Source organism: Oncorhynchus clarkii, chromosome 13, assembly GCF_045791955.1.
Source record: "Oncorhynchus clarkii lewisi isolate Uvic-CL-2024 chromosome 13, UVic_Ocla_1.0, whole genome shotgun sequence".
In the NCBI taxonomy this organism is placed as follows: Eukaryota; Metazoa; Chordata; class Actinopteri; order Salmoniformes; family Salmonidae; genus Oncorhynchus; species Oncorhynchus clarkii.
Window position 1 is genome coordinate 36,460,182 of NC_092159.1, and position 20,137 is coordinate 36,480,318.

The window sequence follows — 20,137 nt, forward strand, 5'->3', positions numbered from 1 at the left end:
TGCATGATAACATCAATATAACCAAACGAGTCATATCGACTTCATGTATCATTTCAGTGATTATTATGGCAGTTCATTAATAACACAAATGATGCATGCCAAGCACACGTGGCTCCACCGGTGACTATTGTTGTCTTACTTGTTATTGAAAGACTTCGTGGGTGTTGGTTTGAAATTCTTAGAAACGGTTTTACTGCATGCAGAAAAACATATCCAGTAGGCTATTTATTGCCATGGCTCTTTAGAGCCCTGAGAACATTGAGCTTTCTCTACGGTGGTGCGTTTGCTATGACGAGTTAATGAGCTGATGTAATTAATTCTGCAACTCAGGTAGACGGGGTGTAGATCAAGGCTGTTACTCGGACGACGCTCCGCCAATTGTGCGTCGCCTAATGGGTCTCGAGCCAGCATCTGTAATAACTCAGTTTGCACTGCGATGCAGTTAGACCGCTGCGCCACTTGGGAGGCTCCATCCTCAAAGTTTTTAAAGCTTATCAATTTCCTTGCACCAGGTATCAAAAGACTAAAATACTACACAGGACTCTTGAAGAATTTATTTTAAATGTTAATTGTGAGAAAATATGTGAAAATAAACAATGAAATGTTAATTATATAAAGCAGCCTGTGTAATTATCTGTTAGAGAGTAACCCCAATCGGCCTGAGCCCCAGATAATACATTTGGGCCAGATAACTCACACCCAAATCGGCCCAAGCCCCAAGTAATATACACTGCTCAAAAAAATAAAGGGAACACTTAAACAACACAATGTAACTCCAAGTCAATCACACTTCTGTGAAATCAAACTGTCCACTTAGGAAGCAACACTGATTGACAATAAATTTCACATGCTGTTGTGCAAATGGAAATTATAGACAATTAGCAAGACATCCCCCAATAAAGGAGTGGTTCTGCAGGTGGGGACCACAGACCACTTCTCAGTTCCTATGCTTCCTGGCTGATGTTTTGGTCACTTTTGAATGCTGGCTGTGCTTTCACTCTAGTGGTAGCATGAGACGGAGTCTACAACCCACACAAGTGGCTCAGGTAGTGCAGCTCATCCAGGATGACCATCAATGCGAGCTGTGGCAAGAAGGTTTGCTGTGTCTGTCAGCGTAGTGTCCAGAGCATGGAGGCGCTACCAGGAGACAGGCCAGTACATCAGGAGACGTGGAGGAGGCCGTAGGAGGGCAACAACCCAGCCGCAGGACCGCTACCTCCGCCTTTGTGCAAGGAGGAGCAGGAGGAGCACTGCCAGAGCCCTGCAAAATGACCTCCAGCAGGCCACAAATGTGCATGTGTCTGCTCAAACGGTCAGAAACAGACTCCATGAGGGTGGTATGAGGGCCAAAACGTCCACAGGTGGGGGTTGTGCTTACAGCCCAACACCGTGCAGGACGTTTGGCATTTGCCAGAGAACACCAAGATTGGCAAATTCGCCACTGGCGCCCTGTGCTCTTCACAGATGAAAGCAGGTTCACACTGAGCACGTGACAGACTTGACAGAGTCTGGAGACGCCGTGGAGAATGTTCTGCTGCCTGCAACATCCTCCAGCATGACCGGTTTGGCAGTGGGTCAGTCATGGTGTGGGGTGGCATTTCTTTGCGGGGCCGCACAGCCCTCCATGTGCTCGCCAGAGGTAGCCTGACTGCCATTAGGCACAGAGATGAGATCCTCAGACCCCTTGTGAGACCATATGCTGGTGCGGTTGACCCTGGGTTCCTCCTAATGCAAGACAATGCTAGACCTCATGTGGCTGGAGTGTGTCAGCAGTTCCTGCAAGAGGAAGGCATTGATGCTATGGACTGGCCCGCCCGTTCCCCAGACCTGAATCCAATTGAGCACATCTGGCACATCATGTCTCGCTCAATCCACCAACGCCACGTTGCACCACAGACTGTCCAGGAGTTGGCGGATGCTTTAGTCCAGGTCTGGGAGGAGATCCCTCAGGAGACCATCCGCCACCTCACCAGGAGCATGCTCAGGCATTTTAGGGAGGTCATACAGGCAGGTGGAGGCCACACACACTACTGAGCCTCATTTTGACTTGTTTCAAGGACATTACATCAAAGTTGGATCAGCCTGTAGTGTGGTTTTCCACTTTAATTTTGAATGTGACTCCAAATCCAGATTGTTGTGTGATTTTGTTGTCAGCACATGCAACTATGTAAAGAAAAAAGTATTTAATAAGAATATTTCATTAATTCAGATCTAGGATGTGTTATTTTAGTGTTCCTATTATTTTTTTGAGCAGTGTATACATTTGGCCAGATAACTCACACCGGAATTGTCCCGAGCCCCAAGTAATACATTTTGCCCAGATAATTCACACCGGAATCGGCCCGAACTTAATCCCCGCATCCTAGTCATAAAACGTCGACTGAGTCTGACTCTCAGCCGAGTGCCCCAAATCTCAGCCGGAATCCGCCCAGATCCACTGTGGTAGCTGGGAAGCTGCCAAGCCTGTAGGCCTAATTGACTCGTGCGCGTTCCCTGCTGTCTCGTGGTGGCTGGCCAGATATAGGTAACGTGATTAGTAAACGTAACGAAAATGTTACGCAATTCTCTAATCGCCCGACGAGTGATTAGTAAACGTGACGAAAATGTTACGCAATTCTCTAATCGTCCGAAGCCTCGTCAATCGGGGAGGGTTTGGCCGGCCGGGATGTACTTGTCCCATTTCGCTGTAGGGACTCCTGTTCCTGGCCCGGCGCTTGCGCTCTGACACGGTCACCAGGTGTACTGTGTTCCCTCCGACATTAAATTTTTTTTTGGTGGATGGGTATGATTTGTATGCATAAAATGTATAATAGTAATATTTAAAATGACAAAAGCAGGTAATTTTGTATACATTTATTTAAATTTGCATGGGATTCTGGTAAGATGCCGGCAACGTTCGCGGAATTCCGGTAGACCGAAACATCCCGATGTACTTGGGCCGATTCTGGTCAGTCATTCATTTTGATTCCAGGCTGAGTCCACACCCAATTCCGGGCGGATTCAATCAGTTCCGGCCCCCGAAAGAGGGCTGTGCCGATTCCTCATTGCTAGCTGGGTTACCACGGATGTTTTTAAATTTGTTTAAATATTTTTTTTATTTAACTAGACAAGTTAGTTAATAAGAACACATTCTTTTTTTTTTACAATGACGGCCTACCAAAAGGCAAAAGGCCTCCTGCAGGGATGGGGGCTGGGATAAAAATGTAAAAATACAATAAAAATATAGGACAAAACACACATGATGACAAGAGTCATGACACCACAACACTACATAAAGAGAGACCTAAGACAACAACATAGCATGGCAGCAACACATGACAAAACAGCTTGGTAGCAACACAACATGGCAGCAGCCCAACATGGTAGAGGTACTAAACATTGTACAAACATTATTGGGCACAGACAACAGCACAAAGGGCAAGAAGGTAGAGACAAAAATACATCACCCGAAGCAGCCACAACTCAGTAAGAGTGTTCATGATTGAGTCTTTGAATGAAGAGATGGAGATGAAACTGTCCAGTTTGAAGGCATAGATCACTGTCAGAGAGGAAAGGGCTGTTGAGGAAATAAACAGAACCTATTCTATCCTATTATTTGCCATATGTGTTTACAATATACAGCCAACCATTCCAGACTGTTCCATAAGCTACAATAGCTGCATCAATGTTTGTACCATGTTTTGTGCTGCTACCATGTCGTGTTGCTACCATGTTGTTGTCATGTTGTGTTGCTACCATGCCGTGTTGTCATGTGTTCCTGCCTTGCTATTTTGTTGTCTTAGGTCTCTCTTTATGTAGTGTTGTGTTGTCTCCCTTGTCGTGATGTGTTTTTTGTCCTATATTTATACTGTTTTAATTTTTTATCCCAGCCCCTGTCCCCACAGGAGGCTTTTTGCCTTTTGGTAGGACAGCATTGTAAAAAATAATCTGCTCTTAACTGACTTGCCTAGTTAAATAAAGGTTAAATTAAAACAATTAAAACATAATCCAATGGTGTGCATGGGAACATCATTAGGCTATTAATAGTTGGTCCGGCTTATTGAAGCATTCAAAACAGACATTTGGAACAATATTATAGGAGCTATCTTTGCTCACTGTGTACTGTGCAGACAATGAGATAAATCACTCGAGATATGCTACATTATTGTCTTTACGGGCAACTGGGTTTTCTTGGTTGGCCAGCCTATTATTCGAGTCACAAGCAAGTCTCGAGTCACACGGTCCTAGTCTCAGTCGAGTCCCAAATCGAAGTTGTGCATTCTACCACCCTGCATACCACTGTTGGCTTGCTTCTGAAGCTAAGCAGGGTTGGTCCTGGTCAGTCCTTGGATGAGACACCAGATGCTGCTGGAAGTGGTGTTGGAGGGCCAGTAGGATGCTCTCTTTCCTCTGGTCTAAAAAATGCCCCAGGGACACTGTGTAGGGTGCCGTCTTTCGGATGGGACATTAAACAGGTGTCCTGCCTCTCTGAGGTCATTAAAGATCCCATGACACTTATTGTAAGAGTAGGGGTGTTAACCCTGGTGTCCTGGCTAAATTCCCAATCTGGCCCTCAAACAGTCACCTAATAATCTCCAGTTTACAATGGGCTCATTCATCCCCCTCTGTAACTATTCCCCGGGTCGTTGCTGTAAATGAGAATGTGTTCTCAGTCAACATACATGGTAAAATAATAGATAAATAAATAAAAGAGCAAGTCTCAAGTCAAGAATTTTTTTCTCTATTTATTGAGGCTACCAGACAGCCCTTTTCATTATTTTGGCTACAATACATTTCGATCATGTAATTGTAAAATATGGACTTTGTAGCCGTTCTATGGGCATTAAATCAGCAGAAGACAAGGCAGTTTGAAGTGCTAAGAGTGTATATTTCAAAACCAAGTTTATTTGTCTTGTGCGCCAAATACCTTACAGTGAAATGCTTACTTACAGGCTCTAAAAAATAGTGCAAGAAAGGTATTAGGTGAACAATAGGAAAGTAAAGAAATAAAACAACAGTAAAAAGACAGGCTATATACAGTACCGAGGTTATAAAAGTAGCGAGGTCACATACAGACACCGGTTAGTCAGGCTGATTGAGGTAGTATGTACATGTAGATATGGTTAAAGTGACTATGCATATATGATAAACAGAGAGTAGCAGTAGCGTAAAAGTGGGGTTGGCGGGTGGTGCGTGGGACACAATGCAGATAGCCCGGTTAGACAATGTGTGGGAGCACTGGTTGGTCGGCCCAATTGAGGTAGTATGTACATGAATGTATAGTTAAAGTGACTATGCATATATGATAAACAGAGAGTAGCAGCAGCGTAAAAAGAGGGGTTGGAGGGGGGCACACAATGCAAATAGTCCGGGTAGCAATTTGAGTACCTGTTCAGGAGTCTTATGGCTTGGGGGTAAAAACTGTTGAGAAGCCTTTTTGTCCTAGACTTGGCACTCCGGTACCGCTTGCTATGCGGTAGTAGAGAGAACAGTCTATGACTGGGGTGGCTGGGGTCTTTGACAATTTTTAGGGCCTTCCTCTGACACCGCCTGGTGTAGAGGTCCTGAATGGCAGGCAGCTTAGCCTCAGTGATGTACTGGGCCATAAGCACTACCCTCTGTAGTGCATTGCGGTCAGAAGCCGAGCAATTGCCGTACCAGGCAGTGATGCAACCAGTCAGGATGCTCTTGATGTTGCAGCTGTAGAACCTTTTGAGGATCTCAGGACCCATGCCAAATCTTTTTAGTTTCCTGAGAGGAATAGGCTTTGTCGTGCCCTCTTCACAACAATTTATTTACAGGTCTTGGTGATCCCATGTTCAAAGCACCATATCATACGAAATTAACACTGGCAATACCCCAAAATAAATAACCTCTGTATCAGGCAAAACAGGGACACAGGTAGACACAGGTAGAGGGCAAGACTGAACAGCCTCCCCTTGAGAAACCACATCGAATCTGTCAAACAGGTAGCCTACATACAGTGCATTTGGAAAGTATTCAGATATCTCCCCTTTTTCCACATTTTGTTACATTACAGCCTTACTCTAAAATCATTTTTTTTTAAATACTCATCAATCTACACACAATACTCCATAGTGGCAAAGTGAAAACAGTTTTTTTGATATTTTAGAAAATAAATAAAATAAATAAATACCTTATTTCCGTAAAAATTCAGACCCTTTACTATGAGACTGGAAATTAAGCTCAGGTGCATCCTGTTTCCATTGATCATCCTTGAGATGTTTCTACAACTTGATTGGAGTCCACCTGTGGTAAATTAAATTGATTGGACATGATTTGGAAAGGCACACACCTGTCTATATAAGGTCCCACAATTGAGCAAAAACCAAGCCGTGAGGCCGAAGTAATTGTCCGTAGAGCTCTGAGACAGGATTGTGTCGAGGCACAGATCTGGGGAAGGGTCCCAAAACATTTCTGCAGCATTGAAGCCCCCCAAGAACACAGTGGATTCCATCATTCTTAAATGGAAGAAGTTTGGAACAACCAAGACCCTTCCTAGAGCTGACCACCAGGCCAAACTGAGCAATCTGGGGAGAAGGGCCTTGGTGAGGGAGGTGACCAAGAACTTGATGGTCACTCTGACAGAGCTTCGGAGTTCCTCTGTGGAGGTAGTTGTCCTTCTGGAAGGTTTTCCTATCTCTGTAGCACTCCACCAATCGGGCCTTTCTGGTAGAGTGGCCAGACCAAAGCCACTCCTCTGTAAAAGGCACATGACAGCCAACTTGGAGTTTGCCAAAAGGCACCTAAGGACTCTCAGATCATGAGAAACATGATTCTCTGGTCTGATGAAACCAAGATTGAACTCTTTGGCCAGAATGCCAAGTGTCACGTCTGGAGGAAACCTACGGTGAAGCATGGTGGTGGCAGCATTATGCTCTGGGGATGTTTTTCAGCTGCAGGGACTGGGAGACTAGTCAGAATAGAGGGAAAGGACAGAGAGATCCTTGATGAAAACCTGCTCTAGAGCACTCAGGACCTCAGACTGGGGCGAATGTTCACCTTCCAACAGGACAACGACCCTAAACACACAGCTAAGATTTGTATAAACCTTGCTGTCTGTCTCTCTGACATTTGCAACATTGTTTCAATGTTCAAATTTGATCTTCAGCTGTCCCATAGCAGACAAAGAGAGGCAAGCAGCATACTTTTTTTTTATAGATATACAGTTGAAGCGGAAGTTTACATACACTTAGGTTGGAGTCATTAAAACTCATTTTTTAACCACTCCACAAATTGCTTGTTAACAAACTATAGTTTTGGCAAGTTGGTTAGGACATCTACTTTGTGCATGACACAAGTCATTTTTCCAACATATGTTTACAGATAGATTATTTCACTTATAATTCACTTATAATTCAATTCCAGTGGGTCAGAAATTTACATACACTAAGTTGACTGTGCCTTTAAACAGCTTGGAAAATTCCAGGAAATGATGTCATGGCTTTGGAAGTTTCTGATAGGCTAATTGACATACAGTGCCTTGCGGAAGTATTCGGCCCCCTTGAACTTTGCGACCTTTTGCCACATTTCAGGCTTCAAACATAAAGATATAAAACTGTATTTTTTTGTGAAGAATCAACAACAAGTGGGACACAATCATGAAGTGGAACGACATTTATTGGATATTTCAAACTTTTTTAACAAATCAAAAACTGAAAAATTGGGCGTGCAAAATGATTCAGCCCCCTTAAGTTAATACTTTGTAGCGCCACCTTTTGCTGCGGTTACAGCTGTAAGTCGCTTGGGGTATGTCTCTATCAGTTTTGCACATCGAGAGACTGAAATGTTTTCCCATTCCTCCTTGCAAAACAGCTCGAGCTCAGTGAGGTTGGATGGAGAGCATTTGTGAACAGCAGTTTTCAGTTCTTTCCACAGATTCTCGATTGGATTCAGGTCTGGACTTTGACTTGGCCATTCTAACACCTGGATATGTTTATTTTTGAACCATTCCATTGTAGATTTTGCTTTATGTTTTGGATCATTGTCTTGTTGGAAGACAAATCTCCGTCCCAGTCTCAGGTCTTTTGCAGACTCCATCAGGTTTTCTTCCAGAATGGTCCTGTATTTGGCTCCATCCATCTTCCCATCAATTTTAACCATCTTCCCTGTCCCTGCTGAAGAAAAGCAGGCCCAAACCATGATGCTGCCACCACCATGTTTGACAGTGGGGATGGTGTGTTCAGCTGTGTTGCTTTTACGCCAAACATAACGTTTTGCATTGTTGCCAAAAAGTTCAATTTTGGTTTCATCTGACCAGAGCACCTTCTTCCACATGTTTGGTGTGTCTCCCAGGTGGCTTGTGGCAAACTTTAAACAACACTTTTTATGGATATCTTTAAGAAATGGCTTTCTTCTTGCCACTCTTCCATAAAGGCCAGATTTGTGCAATATACGACTGATTGTTGTCCTATGGACAGAGTCTCCCACCTCAGCTGTAGATCTCTGCAGTTCATCCAGAGTGATCATGGGCCTCTTGGCTGCATCTCTGATCAGTCTTCTCCTTGTATGAGCTGAAAGTTTAGAGGGACGGCCAGGTCTTGGTAGATTTGCAGTGGTCTGATACGCCTTCCATTTCAATATTATCGCTTGCACAGTGCTCCTTGGGATGTTTAAAGCTTGGGAAATCTTTTTGTATCCAAATCCGGCTTTAAACTTCTTCACAACAGTATCTCGGACCTGCCTGGTGTGTTCCTTGTTCTTCATGATGCTCTCTGCGCTTTTAACGGACCTCTGAGACTATCATAGTGCAGGTGCATTTATACGGAGACTTGATTACACACAGGTGGATTGTATTTATCATCATTAGTCATTTAGGTCAACATTGGATCATTCAGAGATCCTCACTGAACTTCTGGAGAGAGTTTGCTGCACTGAAAGTAAAGGGGCTGAATAATTTTGCACGCCCAATTTTTCAGTTTTTGATTTGTTAAAAAAGTTTGAAATATCCAATAAATGTCGTTCCACTTCATGATTGTGTCCCACTTGTTGTTGATTCTTCACAAAAAAATACAGTTTTATATCTTTATGTTTGAAGCCTGAAATGTGGCAAAAGGTCGCAAAGTTCAAGGGGGCCGAATACTTTCGCAAGGCACTGTAATTTGAGTCAATTGGAGGTGTACCTGTGGATGTATTTCAAGGCCTACCTTCAAACTCAGTGTCTCTTTGCTTGACATCATGGGAAAATCAAAATAAATCAGCCAAGATCTCAGAAAAAAATGTAGACCTCCACATGTCTGGTTCATCCTTGGGAGCAATTTCCAAACGCCTGAAGGTACCACGTTCATCTGTACAAACAATAGTACCCAAGTATAAACACCATGGGACCACACAGCCGTCATACTGCTCATCAAGGAAGAAGCCACTGCTCCAAAACGGCCATAAAAAAGCCAGACTACGCATGGGACCAAAGATCGTACGTAGAATGGTCCCCTGGTCTGATGAAACAAAAATAGAACTGTTTGGCCATAATGCCCATCGTTATGTTAGGAGGAAAAAGTGGGAGGCTTGCAAGCCGAAGAACACCATCCCAACCGTGAAGCACAGGGGTGTCAGCATCATTGTTGTGGGGGTGCTTTGCTCCAGGAGGGACTGGTGCACTTCACAAAATAGATGGCATCATGAGGATGGAAAATTATGTGGATATATTGAAGCAACATCTCAAGACATCAGTTAAAGCTTGGTCACAAATGGGTCTTCCAAATGGACAATGACCCCAAGCAAAGTGGTGTCAAAATGGCTTAAGGACAACAAAGTCAAGGTATTGGAGTGGCCATCACAAAGCCCTGACCTCAAGCCTATAGAAAATGTGTGGGCAGAACTGAAAAAGCTGTGTGAGCAAGGAGACCGACAAACCTGACTCAGTTACACCAGCTCTGTCAGGAGGAATGGGCCAAAATTCACCCAATTTATTGTGGGACGCTTGTGGAAGGCTACCTGAAACGTTTGACCCAAGTTAAACAATTTAAAGGAAATGCGACCAAATACTAATTGAGTGCATGTAAACTTCTGACCCACTGGGAATGTGATGAAAGAAATAAAAGCTGAAATAAATCTCTCGATTATTCTGACATTTCACATTCTTAAAATAAAGTGGTGATCCTAACTGACCTAAGACAGGGAATTTATACTCTGATTAAATGTCAGGAATTGTGAAAAACTGAATTTAAGTGTATTTGGCTAAAGGTGTATGTAAACCCTGATAGTATACAAAGAAATGTCAATTGAAAAAAAAGTCAAATGAAACGAATCGCAGCTACTGTAGATTGCAGTCTTTCCAGCTTCAGTTCGAAGTGACTGTGTTAGCTGTGTTGTTGGCTAGCTCCTCTGAAGAACAGTATCCTGATGAGTGAGCGCATTTTCTATGCCAGGCGAAATCATGACTCATTAGCTCATTGCTATGGATGTATCAAATTAAATGTCACTAGAAAACAGCTTAAACAATTTCAAATGTGGCTACTTTGCTGTTATTTGGCTGCAGTTTTTGACGTGACTGTAAATTAGCCATAGCTGGCTGGCTAGCAAACAATGGATAAGAATGTTGCTAGTCAGTATGGCAATGGAACATTTAGAACGAACGACTGGGTCGCGTCAATAGATACAAATCAAAAAGCCTGAATGACTGGGTCGCGTCTCTAGCAACCGAACCGATAGAACAGACGACCATCCGGCTTGGGTAGCAACCCTAGATTTGTGTCAGGACTATATCTTGTGGAAGGATGAAATAGTATAACACATTCATCAAAATAACGTTTTTAAAGAAAATATATAAAACATTATTTGAATATTTGGGTATCCCCTTGTATAATGTGATAATGCCCTCGAAGCAGCACCCGTGCCAATATATCCTCCAAACACCGGCTTTCAGGGCGTTATCACTTAAATAAATGTATAACATTTCAAGTGCAATAACTGGAAATCAAATTTAAAATGTTTGCTTAATTAACAAAATCCACATTGAATACCCCAAATCAACATTAGTTATGTATTGTAATGAAACAGCAGGGAGCAGGTGTCGAACCCTTGACGTTCGAGCCCGAGGTCCGGTGCGCCATCGACTGTGCCGCAAAGCATGCACAGGTCGATTTCTGCGCTTATAAACCCAGGATTGTTACAGTATTGACTAAAAGGATTAGCAAGAGAGAACACACATTATCAAAAATAGACCAATACATGAATGTCACTCATGTCTTTTACGTGTGCGTAATGAGCACTTATGTGACCATAAATAAGAACAGGGATATACGTGGCCTATATTCGTCATGCTATCTGTCTCGAATTATGACTTCCTTATCCTCTTAACCATATCTTACTACCTGCCTATTTGGCGAGGTGTGCCCTTGGCCTAGAGAGCCAAGGTGCCGTTCATGCTAGTTTACCAGACAGGCATGACCTGAAAAGCCTATCTGATCTTTGGGGATAGGAAAGTTTGGTTTTCAATAAAGGTCTGTAGTATAGCCAGCAGCTCTCCAAGATCTGTCTCAGAGATGAGAGGAAGCAACCCAGAGCAGGTTGCCAAACTCCATATTTGGGGTTAATCGGGAGATGCAAGTTTTTTGCTATAAATGAAGTAATCTGAAGAATCACAGGCAAATAATAGGTTATTATTCCCTTCCTAAGGCACATGAGTATCACACAGATTTGTGTATAGGCTTTAACTGGCATACTGAAATAATGTTGCCATATCTGTTTTGAATCTCGGGCAGAGCATCACCTTAATGGTCGAACGGATAAAGAGCATATCATATCTCGTGCCTTTAGGAATCAAGAGTTGTTTGTGTCTGGTTATCAGGTGTGCCACCGGCGGTACCCGTGTCGGTCCTGGTGAGGAAATTCTTATGTGCCATGTACCATTCTTATGTGCCATGCTGCAGCAGTGTTTCCGTCTTTGTTGATCTTTCATCACCGGCTCGCCTTGAATGAATGACGTTTGAAAGAAAAACACTGTCAGCACACCATGGCGACTAATGAGACCATAATGAAAAAGGTTTCTTCACGATTTGATTCCTTTGAGAACCTTGACATACAGGCTTTTATGAGACACTCAAAATTATGACTTTGGACAGCCTTAATTTCGACACTGTATTGGGCATTGCGCCTTCAAAATGTCAATATTTTGCTTGAGGAGGTTGAGAATTCAGCCTATCTTAATTTTTTTCAATTGTATTTTTATTTCAAAAATGCATGGTTTTTCTTTATTTTTACTATTTTCTACATTGTAGAATAATGGCTTTCTCTCAACCAGCTTCATGAGGTAGTCACCTGGAATGCATTTCAATTAACAGGTGTGCCTGGTTAAAAGTTAATTTTGTGGAATTTCTTTTCTTCTTATTGCATTTGAGACAATCAGTTGTGTTATGACAAGGTAGGGGTGGTATTCAGAAGATAGCCATATTTGGTGAAATACCATATTATGGCAAGAACTGCTCAAATAAGCAAAGAGAAATGACAGTCCATCATTACTATAAGACATGAACGTCAGTCAATCTGGAAAATGTCAAGAACTTTGAAAGTTTCTTCAAGTGCAGTCGCAAAAACCATCAAGCGCTATGATGAAACTGAACTCTCATGAGGACCGCCACAGAAAAGGAAGACCCAGAGTTACCTCTGCTGCAGGGGATAAGTTCATTAGAGTTACCAGCCTCAGAAATTGCAGCCCAAATAAATGCTTCACAGAATTCAAGTAACAGACACATCTCAACATCAACTGTTCATAGGAGACTGCTTGAATCAGGCCTTCATGTTCGAATTGCTGCAAAGAAACCACTACTAAATGACACCAATAAGAAGAAGAGACTTGCTTGGGCCAAGAAACACGAGCAATAGACATTAGACCGGTGGAATCTGTCCTTTGGTCTGATGAGCCCGTGTCTTTTTGAGACACAGTGTAGGTGAACGGATGATCTCCGCATGTGTGGTTCCCACCATGAAGCATGGAGGAGGAGGTGTGATGTGTGGGGGTGCTTTGCTGGTGACACTGTTGGGATTTATTTAGAATTCAAGGCACACTTAACCAGCATGGGTACCACAGCATTCTGCAGAGATAAGCCATCCCATCTGGTTTGCACTTAGTGGGACTATAATTTGTTTTTCAACAGGATAATGACCCAAAACACACCTCCAGGCTGTGTAAGGGCTATTTGACCAAGAAGGAGAGTGATGGAGTGCTGCATTAGATGACCTGGCCTTCACAATCACCTGACCTCAACCCAATTGAGAGGGTTTGGGATGAGTTGGACCGCAGAGTGAAGGAAAAGCAGCCAAGAAGTGCTCAGCATATGGGGAAACTCCTTCAAGACTGCTGGAAAAGCATTCCTCATGAAGCTGTTTGAGAGAAAGCCAAGAGTGTGCAAAGCTGTCATCAAGGCAAAGGGTGGCTACTTTGAAGAATCTCAAATATAAAATATAATTTAATCTGTTTAACACTTTTTTGGTTTCTACATGATTCCAGATGTGTTATTTCATCATTTTGATGTCTTCACTATTATTCTACAATGTAGAAAATAGTAAAAATAAAGAAAAACCCTTGAATGAGTAGGTGTGTCAAAATATATCTCATAGCCTATGTACAATTAGAAAAAGCCTATTCTAGTTTTGAATTGCCTAAACATTTCATCATCTAAACCGCCATTTGTATATTGTTGAACTCGAATCCTTTAAAAGTTTCAGTGAAGACATGACTGAAGTAAAAGTAGGTCACATCGCGAGTCTTGCCGCCTCCCAAACTACTGTTCATGGGACTCACAGACAGTAAATGGGTGGGCTCAATTATACTGCAGACATTGGGCAACTGTATTGTCAAATGGTGCAAATGTTATGCCTCTCTTCTCTGGTATATCATTAAGCAATAAGGCACAAATGTTTGTGGTATATGGCCAATATACCACGGCTGTGGGGTGTTCTTATCCATGACGCATCGCGGAGTGGCCAAGGTGCCTTATTGTTATTTTTAACATAACTAGAGTAGTAAAAATACATGTTTTGTCATACCCATGGTAGTGGTATATGATCTGATATACCACGACTGTCAGCCAATCAGCATTCAGGGCTCGAACCACCCAGTTTATAATCAATCATGTCTCATACTCAATGTGTCCTTATTTTTCTCCCAAAATAATAGGGACATGTTGTATAGGCCTGCGGTGTTTGGACATCAAGTTTATTTAAAAATTCACAATACCCATAGGCAAAATTATAATTAATTTATTCCAATAAAATAACAACATTGTAAGCTATGCCATAATGCACAGTGCAGAGGAAACCTCTCACACGATTCTCAATTGCATCAGCATAAATATGACAAGCAGTAGAAAACATTAAAACCTGGCAGAGCTCATTACCATTCTTGAGAATAATTCCAATAATAATACAAGAATTTAGACTATTTAACTGCCACTCCGTTTTATTATAGTATTTGTAAAACAAATATATATAATCCTTAGGTGTATATTTTGACGCAGGGTCCCCGTGCGCCATGTAGCACAGAGGACCGCTCTGCCAGCTCCGGAGCGTGAGAGGAGTGTTCACACTAATAAACACTGCAGCGGCTATGCATGGTCACCGGGCCTGTCCACGTGACAGGGGTGCTGTTACGACCAGGCATGGGGGCCGATCCTCTGCTGTTTTCGTGGAAAAAAATACTTTAGAGTGTAGCATCACTCAGTCATAGGCTACATCAATGTAAACACTTATCAGAGGAGCGGTAGAGAGACATGTGAGGGAAGAAGCGCAATATAATCTTGGATTTGTATATCTCCATATTATAGGCCAAGGCTATAGCCTATTCGAAAAAAACTACCTAGCACAAGGCATAACTTTTTATTTTTTAATGTTTCTTTGTATTCATATGTTATTGTTAAAATATTATAGTAGGCTATTGCTTTTTTGCTGTTGAAGTTGGCCTGTCCATGCATGCTTATGAAACACTGTTTACTAAAAACAGGTGTTTCAACTGAATGTTGTTACTTTACAAACAATGATGGGTGGGACTGACACCCGTTTCAGTTAGGAAAGTATACCATCTAGTGGTAAAAGAGCGACATTGATCCACAGTGACACCTACGTATCAGTCTGTGGTCTCTAGTGTTAAGAGATATTAACTCATTTATAAGAAAAATAGAAACATGTAATGTTTATCTTCAACGAATCTTCCATCAACATAACTCCCTTACAAGATAGGGAATTTGTCCTCCCCAGAATTGTCCTCTCCCCAAATAGAGAAGAGCCCAACCTAATATCAAGCAAGCAGGTGAAATGCCGTAATGCTGTATCCATTCCACAGTACTTAAATTTAAAAAAATCCTTGTTGGTGACTGAGCCAGTTGCCAATTGGTTGCACCTAGTCCGCTTGTGAGTAGAGAAATAACAATTTCATCATGGTTGCATGATTGTACAAAAAAATATTAACAACAACAAATAGCAACAATCGTTAAAATTAGGTAGGAATATGCATTTGTCTTGGTCTTTTTATCCTTCAGAAATCCTTTGAAGTGCAACCGCTCGCTAATTGACCAATCAGAGGCGAGCATACGGGGAACGCATGCGCAATATCATTATTTTTAAACGACCTGAGAAGGTGGGCATCAAGGCGATAGGTGAGTTCCAATGAGTACGGAGAACATCAAATAGACAGGTGGCCTTTAGTCATAAGTGTCAAGCACAATATGTTATAACGTTCAAGAGAAAAACGTAACTTTGTAAAGCGTTTAAAGTTAAAATGGCGTCAAATGAGACCGGGTTGGTTGAAGGCAAAGTGGCTGTCATTGTTTTGCTCTTTCCTGCGGACCTAAAATGGAGGACTTGGCTAACCAGCTAACGTAGCTAGCCAACTAAGCGACTGCAGCTCATCTGTTAACGTTTGTTATTCTATGACTGTTTCCCTTGTAACCAAGCAATTGCCAGTCGCTGCATAATGTGTTCTCCAATCACCCGTTTTCTTTCAAACACCGGCTAGGTCAGTTATACACATCATTAGGCAACGTTAGCCGAATAAACTCAACTATTTAATGATTGTATTAGGGTAACGTTAGTTAACTACCTCGTCTGCGAGGCATACACATGTGTTGTTGAGATGCAAGTCAGCTAATCTCCCTGGGTAGCTCGATTTTTGTTATTGTGTCACCTTGTTGGTTTATGTGTCAATATCATACAGATTATTCATGGACGTATAGAAATGTGTGAGGAGAAATTGTAGTTGGTAGCTACCAGAGATTGAGAACACTAACGTCACTAGCTAAGTGGCTTTCTGTTTGGCTATATCTGCTGTAAGAGAAGGTGCTGTGGCCAACTTGGTAAAAGGTGGCTGATTCCTGTCTGTTTCAACATTTGATTTGAGTTAGTTTATACCTGATAGACACAAGGTTATGTTGAATTAACTGTGTGTCCATCTGACATCCCTCCCTTGTATTTCAGGCTTGCATGGACATCTAGACAGCCCACTGTTGAGGAGAAACGGCATCCACGGTGTGAGATCAAGCTCTTTGTGCCACCAACGCCCCTGTCAGGAAGACATTGGTGGGCGTTGGTTGGCAAGGGTTCTGGTTGTAGGGTTGCCACAACAATGACATCCACTGTGTTCACAAGTGGAGGATATAAGCTGGACACAGTAGGGAAGATTGATTTGGTCAAAGCTCCAGCGGGAGGAACACCTGATTCCTTCAGCAGCCTGAGGAGGGAGCCAAGTGAATATGTCATCGGAGTCCCAAACGTGCTGGGCAGTATCCACAACAGCAGCGGCCAGCAGCTTCAGGGGAAAGCCAAGGTGGTGCCAGGACAGGTACAGGTTACCTGCAGGCCTGGATCTGGACAGAACCTTGGGCTTGGGTCGGGGCAAGAGGAGAACTGGGTGAGCTTTGGAGCCCAAACTCCCCAGGGCAAACCGATGGGGGGCGAAGGCACCACACCAGTCAAGAGCAAGACACTACTAGGACAGACAAACAGCAATATGGGCAAGACGGACCTTGGAGTGCACAACACTATCAAACAGCCCCGGGACGATGTAGTGGGTGGCAGGGAGGTCAGAGGGGCTGCTACGGCAGCAGTCATGGGGGCACAGTCATCAGAACACAGCCCAGACTGCAAAAGAGGGAATATTAGGAAAGGGCCTGGTCACTCCCCTACACAGACCAGCTGCATACGCCAGATCCTCCTCCTCCAACTGGAACTTATTGAACAACAGCAACAGCAGCTCCAGTCCAAGAGTAAGGAGATAGATGACCTTAAAGCTGAGAAGGAAATGGTATGCTAGCAAACACTCCAAACACAAATGTATAACATTTCAATTGTCAAAACTGGTCAGCATATTTTGTGAAAAATTTAATTTTCCAGAATAACCAGCAGCAGGTATTTTCCCTCCAACCTAGGCCAGCTCCACAATGCCACCAGTGGTATTGTGATGTAATAGCAGTGCAGCACTATTATGACATCATTGTTTCTATCAAGTGTGATGTAATTGAAGTCAACTAAATCAGCCTCAAACACATTCAATATCTTTTTGTTGTACTCTTATGGACTGTACATCTCACAAGTGTTGAAGAGAATAGGCTACCCTTCAAGACAAACTATTTAAATGCCAGAAGGGGTATAAACCTCACTTTAGCCCCATTGACGTGGCGTGTTTTTTCACTACTGCAGCTCATGGCGCGGATCGAGCGCATGGAGCGCCGTCTGCGGCTAGGTAAGAAGGATGGGTGTGACCAGCACCCCACCCACATCCCTAGCCGGCAACAAGACAAAGCAGCAACGCCAGGGACACCAGAGGGGCAGGGGCTGTCTGAGGGCCGCAGCAGCCATACACCCCGAACGCTGAATTTTGGCAGAGGAGGCAAGTGCCACAAACGGTAGGGCTCCACATTCAGGTAGAGGTAGCAATGTTTTTTATAATTTTTTTAGACTCCATGATATTACGTACTTCCTAGATGCATACATGGAGATATATATATATAACACACTGTAGATGCATGTAAAAATCCCTTATTGTCCCTCAGGCAATTCCTCTAAAGGTTATGTTCTTGCCAATAGGCGTTTCCTCTTCCAGGACCCCAGGGCAGCCAAACGACGTGCCCAAGCCAAGGCTTCCCAGTCCCCACACAACGAGGCACTTCTCCCCAAAGAGGAGCCACTGGACGGAGGAGAGTTTTCAGATGGGTCTCCTGGAACCAGCTCGGCTGCCACTGAGGAACTGGACTACCTGTCCACCACAGACATGTACCTGTGTCGCTGGCATGTGCCTCCCCCGTCACCAACTTCGCGAGAGCCCTCACCCAAGAAGGAGGAGCCTGTGGCTAGTGAGTGTTACAAATTGTTAGAAAATGGTTGTATTGGGACCAGCGCATAGAACAGTGCATAAGAAGGCTAAGACTTGGGCCTTAAGTATGTTAGAATAGGCCACATTGCTTTTTGTTGCTGTATCTTTTGGAAAATATGTGCTAAACAGGATTTGTAACAGTCCATGGGTGGTGGAATGACCTTCTCCCTCTTGTACACAGTTCCCTCATGGAAGGAAAACCTTATGGAGCCCCTAGGAGAGGAGGAGGCATCTGATATCCCTGAGGTGGCTACTTGTCTTGCACTGTGTGAAGCCCTACGCTGGTGGAAGTCCAGATTGGACCCCTGGTCAGGAGGTCTAAAGTCAAACTGTTTTCTCTTACAGAATCTGGATGACAATGTCTTCCTGAAGCGCCACTCGAAGCATGAACTGGATGAGAAGAGAAGGAAGAGGTAAGGGAGGGCTGGAGTTTTCACTCAGCTTTGTTTGCGTGTCTGACCAACTCTTGCTATGAGTCGGTCTGTTTCTCTGGCATACAGCTTCTGCCTTTCTCCTTATTTTTGTGTGTCCCTTATTTTGACCTTCCGTCGCTGTGTTCTTCACTCTCCTTCGTTCACCTCCCATAGATGGGACATCCAGCGGATCCGTGAGCAGCGGATGTTCCAGCGACTGCAGCAGCGCATGAACAAGAGGAAGGGTATCCAAGAGAGTGAGCCAGAAGTGTTCTCCTTCTACCCAGAAGCTGAGGATGGTAAGTCCACCTATACACTGAATTGTTAGATACTACTGCACTGTTGGAGCTAGGAATACAAGCATTTCGCTACACCTGCAATAACATCTGTGAAATATGTGTATGTGACCAATTACATTTTATTTTTTAGATATTGCCAAAAATCAACTATCCCATAAGAAATGTTTTTTGAGATGTCGTCAGTAGAAATACTGAGCAGGGTCTTATACTCATTGCTTATGAAAGTGTTATTTCTCTCTCCTCAGTGGAGTACCTCATGATCACCCCCCACCTTCCAGTGGTGGTGTTTGGACGACCTCTGCCAAAGCTGTCAAGACGGTGAGTTGAGTCATACGCACTGGTTCTTGAATTACACCATGCTAAACATCACTTGAATACAATCAGAGTGCTTGCCTCTCAACCTAAACCCCTATGTTTCTCTATTCACCATTGAAGGATCTTTGACCTGCCCTGGCTGGATGAGCGGAGCCGCTGTCGAGTCGAGGTGCCCAAAAAGCAGACCCCCCACCGGACCTGCCGTAAATAAATCTGTCCTTTCCACCTGAGTCCAAGAGAGGAGACTCCGGCTGGATTGGTGCCAGGCAGGACTCCTCTGTGTAAACGTCTGCCTTGTTATTTGGGAGAGGAACACACACAGGAGGTTGGGGATTTGCATGCCACAATCCCCTAAAATCAAAGGATGCACTGTGCCACAGTTTGGACATGGTTGCTGGACTGCAGAACAGATCCTATAGTAGGGCTGGTTTGGAAGAAGATTGAGGGTGGTGTGGACTATCCAGGAAGAGCAGACATGTTTGTCTCCTCTAGAGTCCCACTGGGTTCATTTGAGGACAGTTTTCCTCTTTGTCACTTCACCCCAAAAATCCCCAAGCTAAAGTTGTACAAACTGTTGACGTTGTCATTCACATTGACATGCCAGAATGGCTGACTCCCATCTGTATGTGATTGCTGTTGCATCCTATAGAAAGGAGATCTCCTGTTGGAGATAAAAGGGGGAAAAAAACATTGGACATTAGGAGAGTGAGATGGTTTGAAAGCGCTTCAGCAGCACTTATGGTTTGTGTTTCAAACAAGATGTTGAAATTTAAAAAACAAAAATGCTTTATGAACATGACTTGGTT

The 20,137-nt window shown here is 43.4% G+C and overlaps 1 protein-coding gene across 2 annotated transcripts; it reads left to right on the forward strand.

Moving 5' to 3' along the window:
• Positions 1–15,538: 15,538 nt before the first annotated feature.
• LOC139364601 (male-specific lethal 1-like 1) lies at positions 15,539–20,125 on the forward strand. Of its 2 annotated transcripts, none has more exons than XM_071101479.1 (9): positions 15,539–15,593; positions 16,411–17,236; positions 17,632–17,837; positions 18,019–18,284; positions 18,486–18,550; positions 18,650–18,717; positions 18,892–19,016; positions 19,262–19,334; positions 19,452–20,125. In XM_071101479.1, exons 2-9 carry the CDS (start codon positions 16,559–16,561, stop codon positions 19,540–19,542), a joined length of 1,572 nt encoding a protein of 523 aa, XP_070957580.1. In that variant the 5' UTR covers positions 15,539–15,593; positions 16,411–16,558; the 3' UTR covers positions 19,543–20,125. The 2 variants fall into 2 exon arrangements, with proteins under 2 accessions (XP_070957580.1, XP_070957581.1); XM_071101480.1 differs by lacking the exon at positions 15,539–15,593 and adding an exon at positions 15,836–15,952.
• Positions 20,126–20,137: the final 12 nt, after the last annotated feature.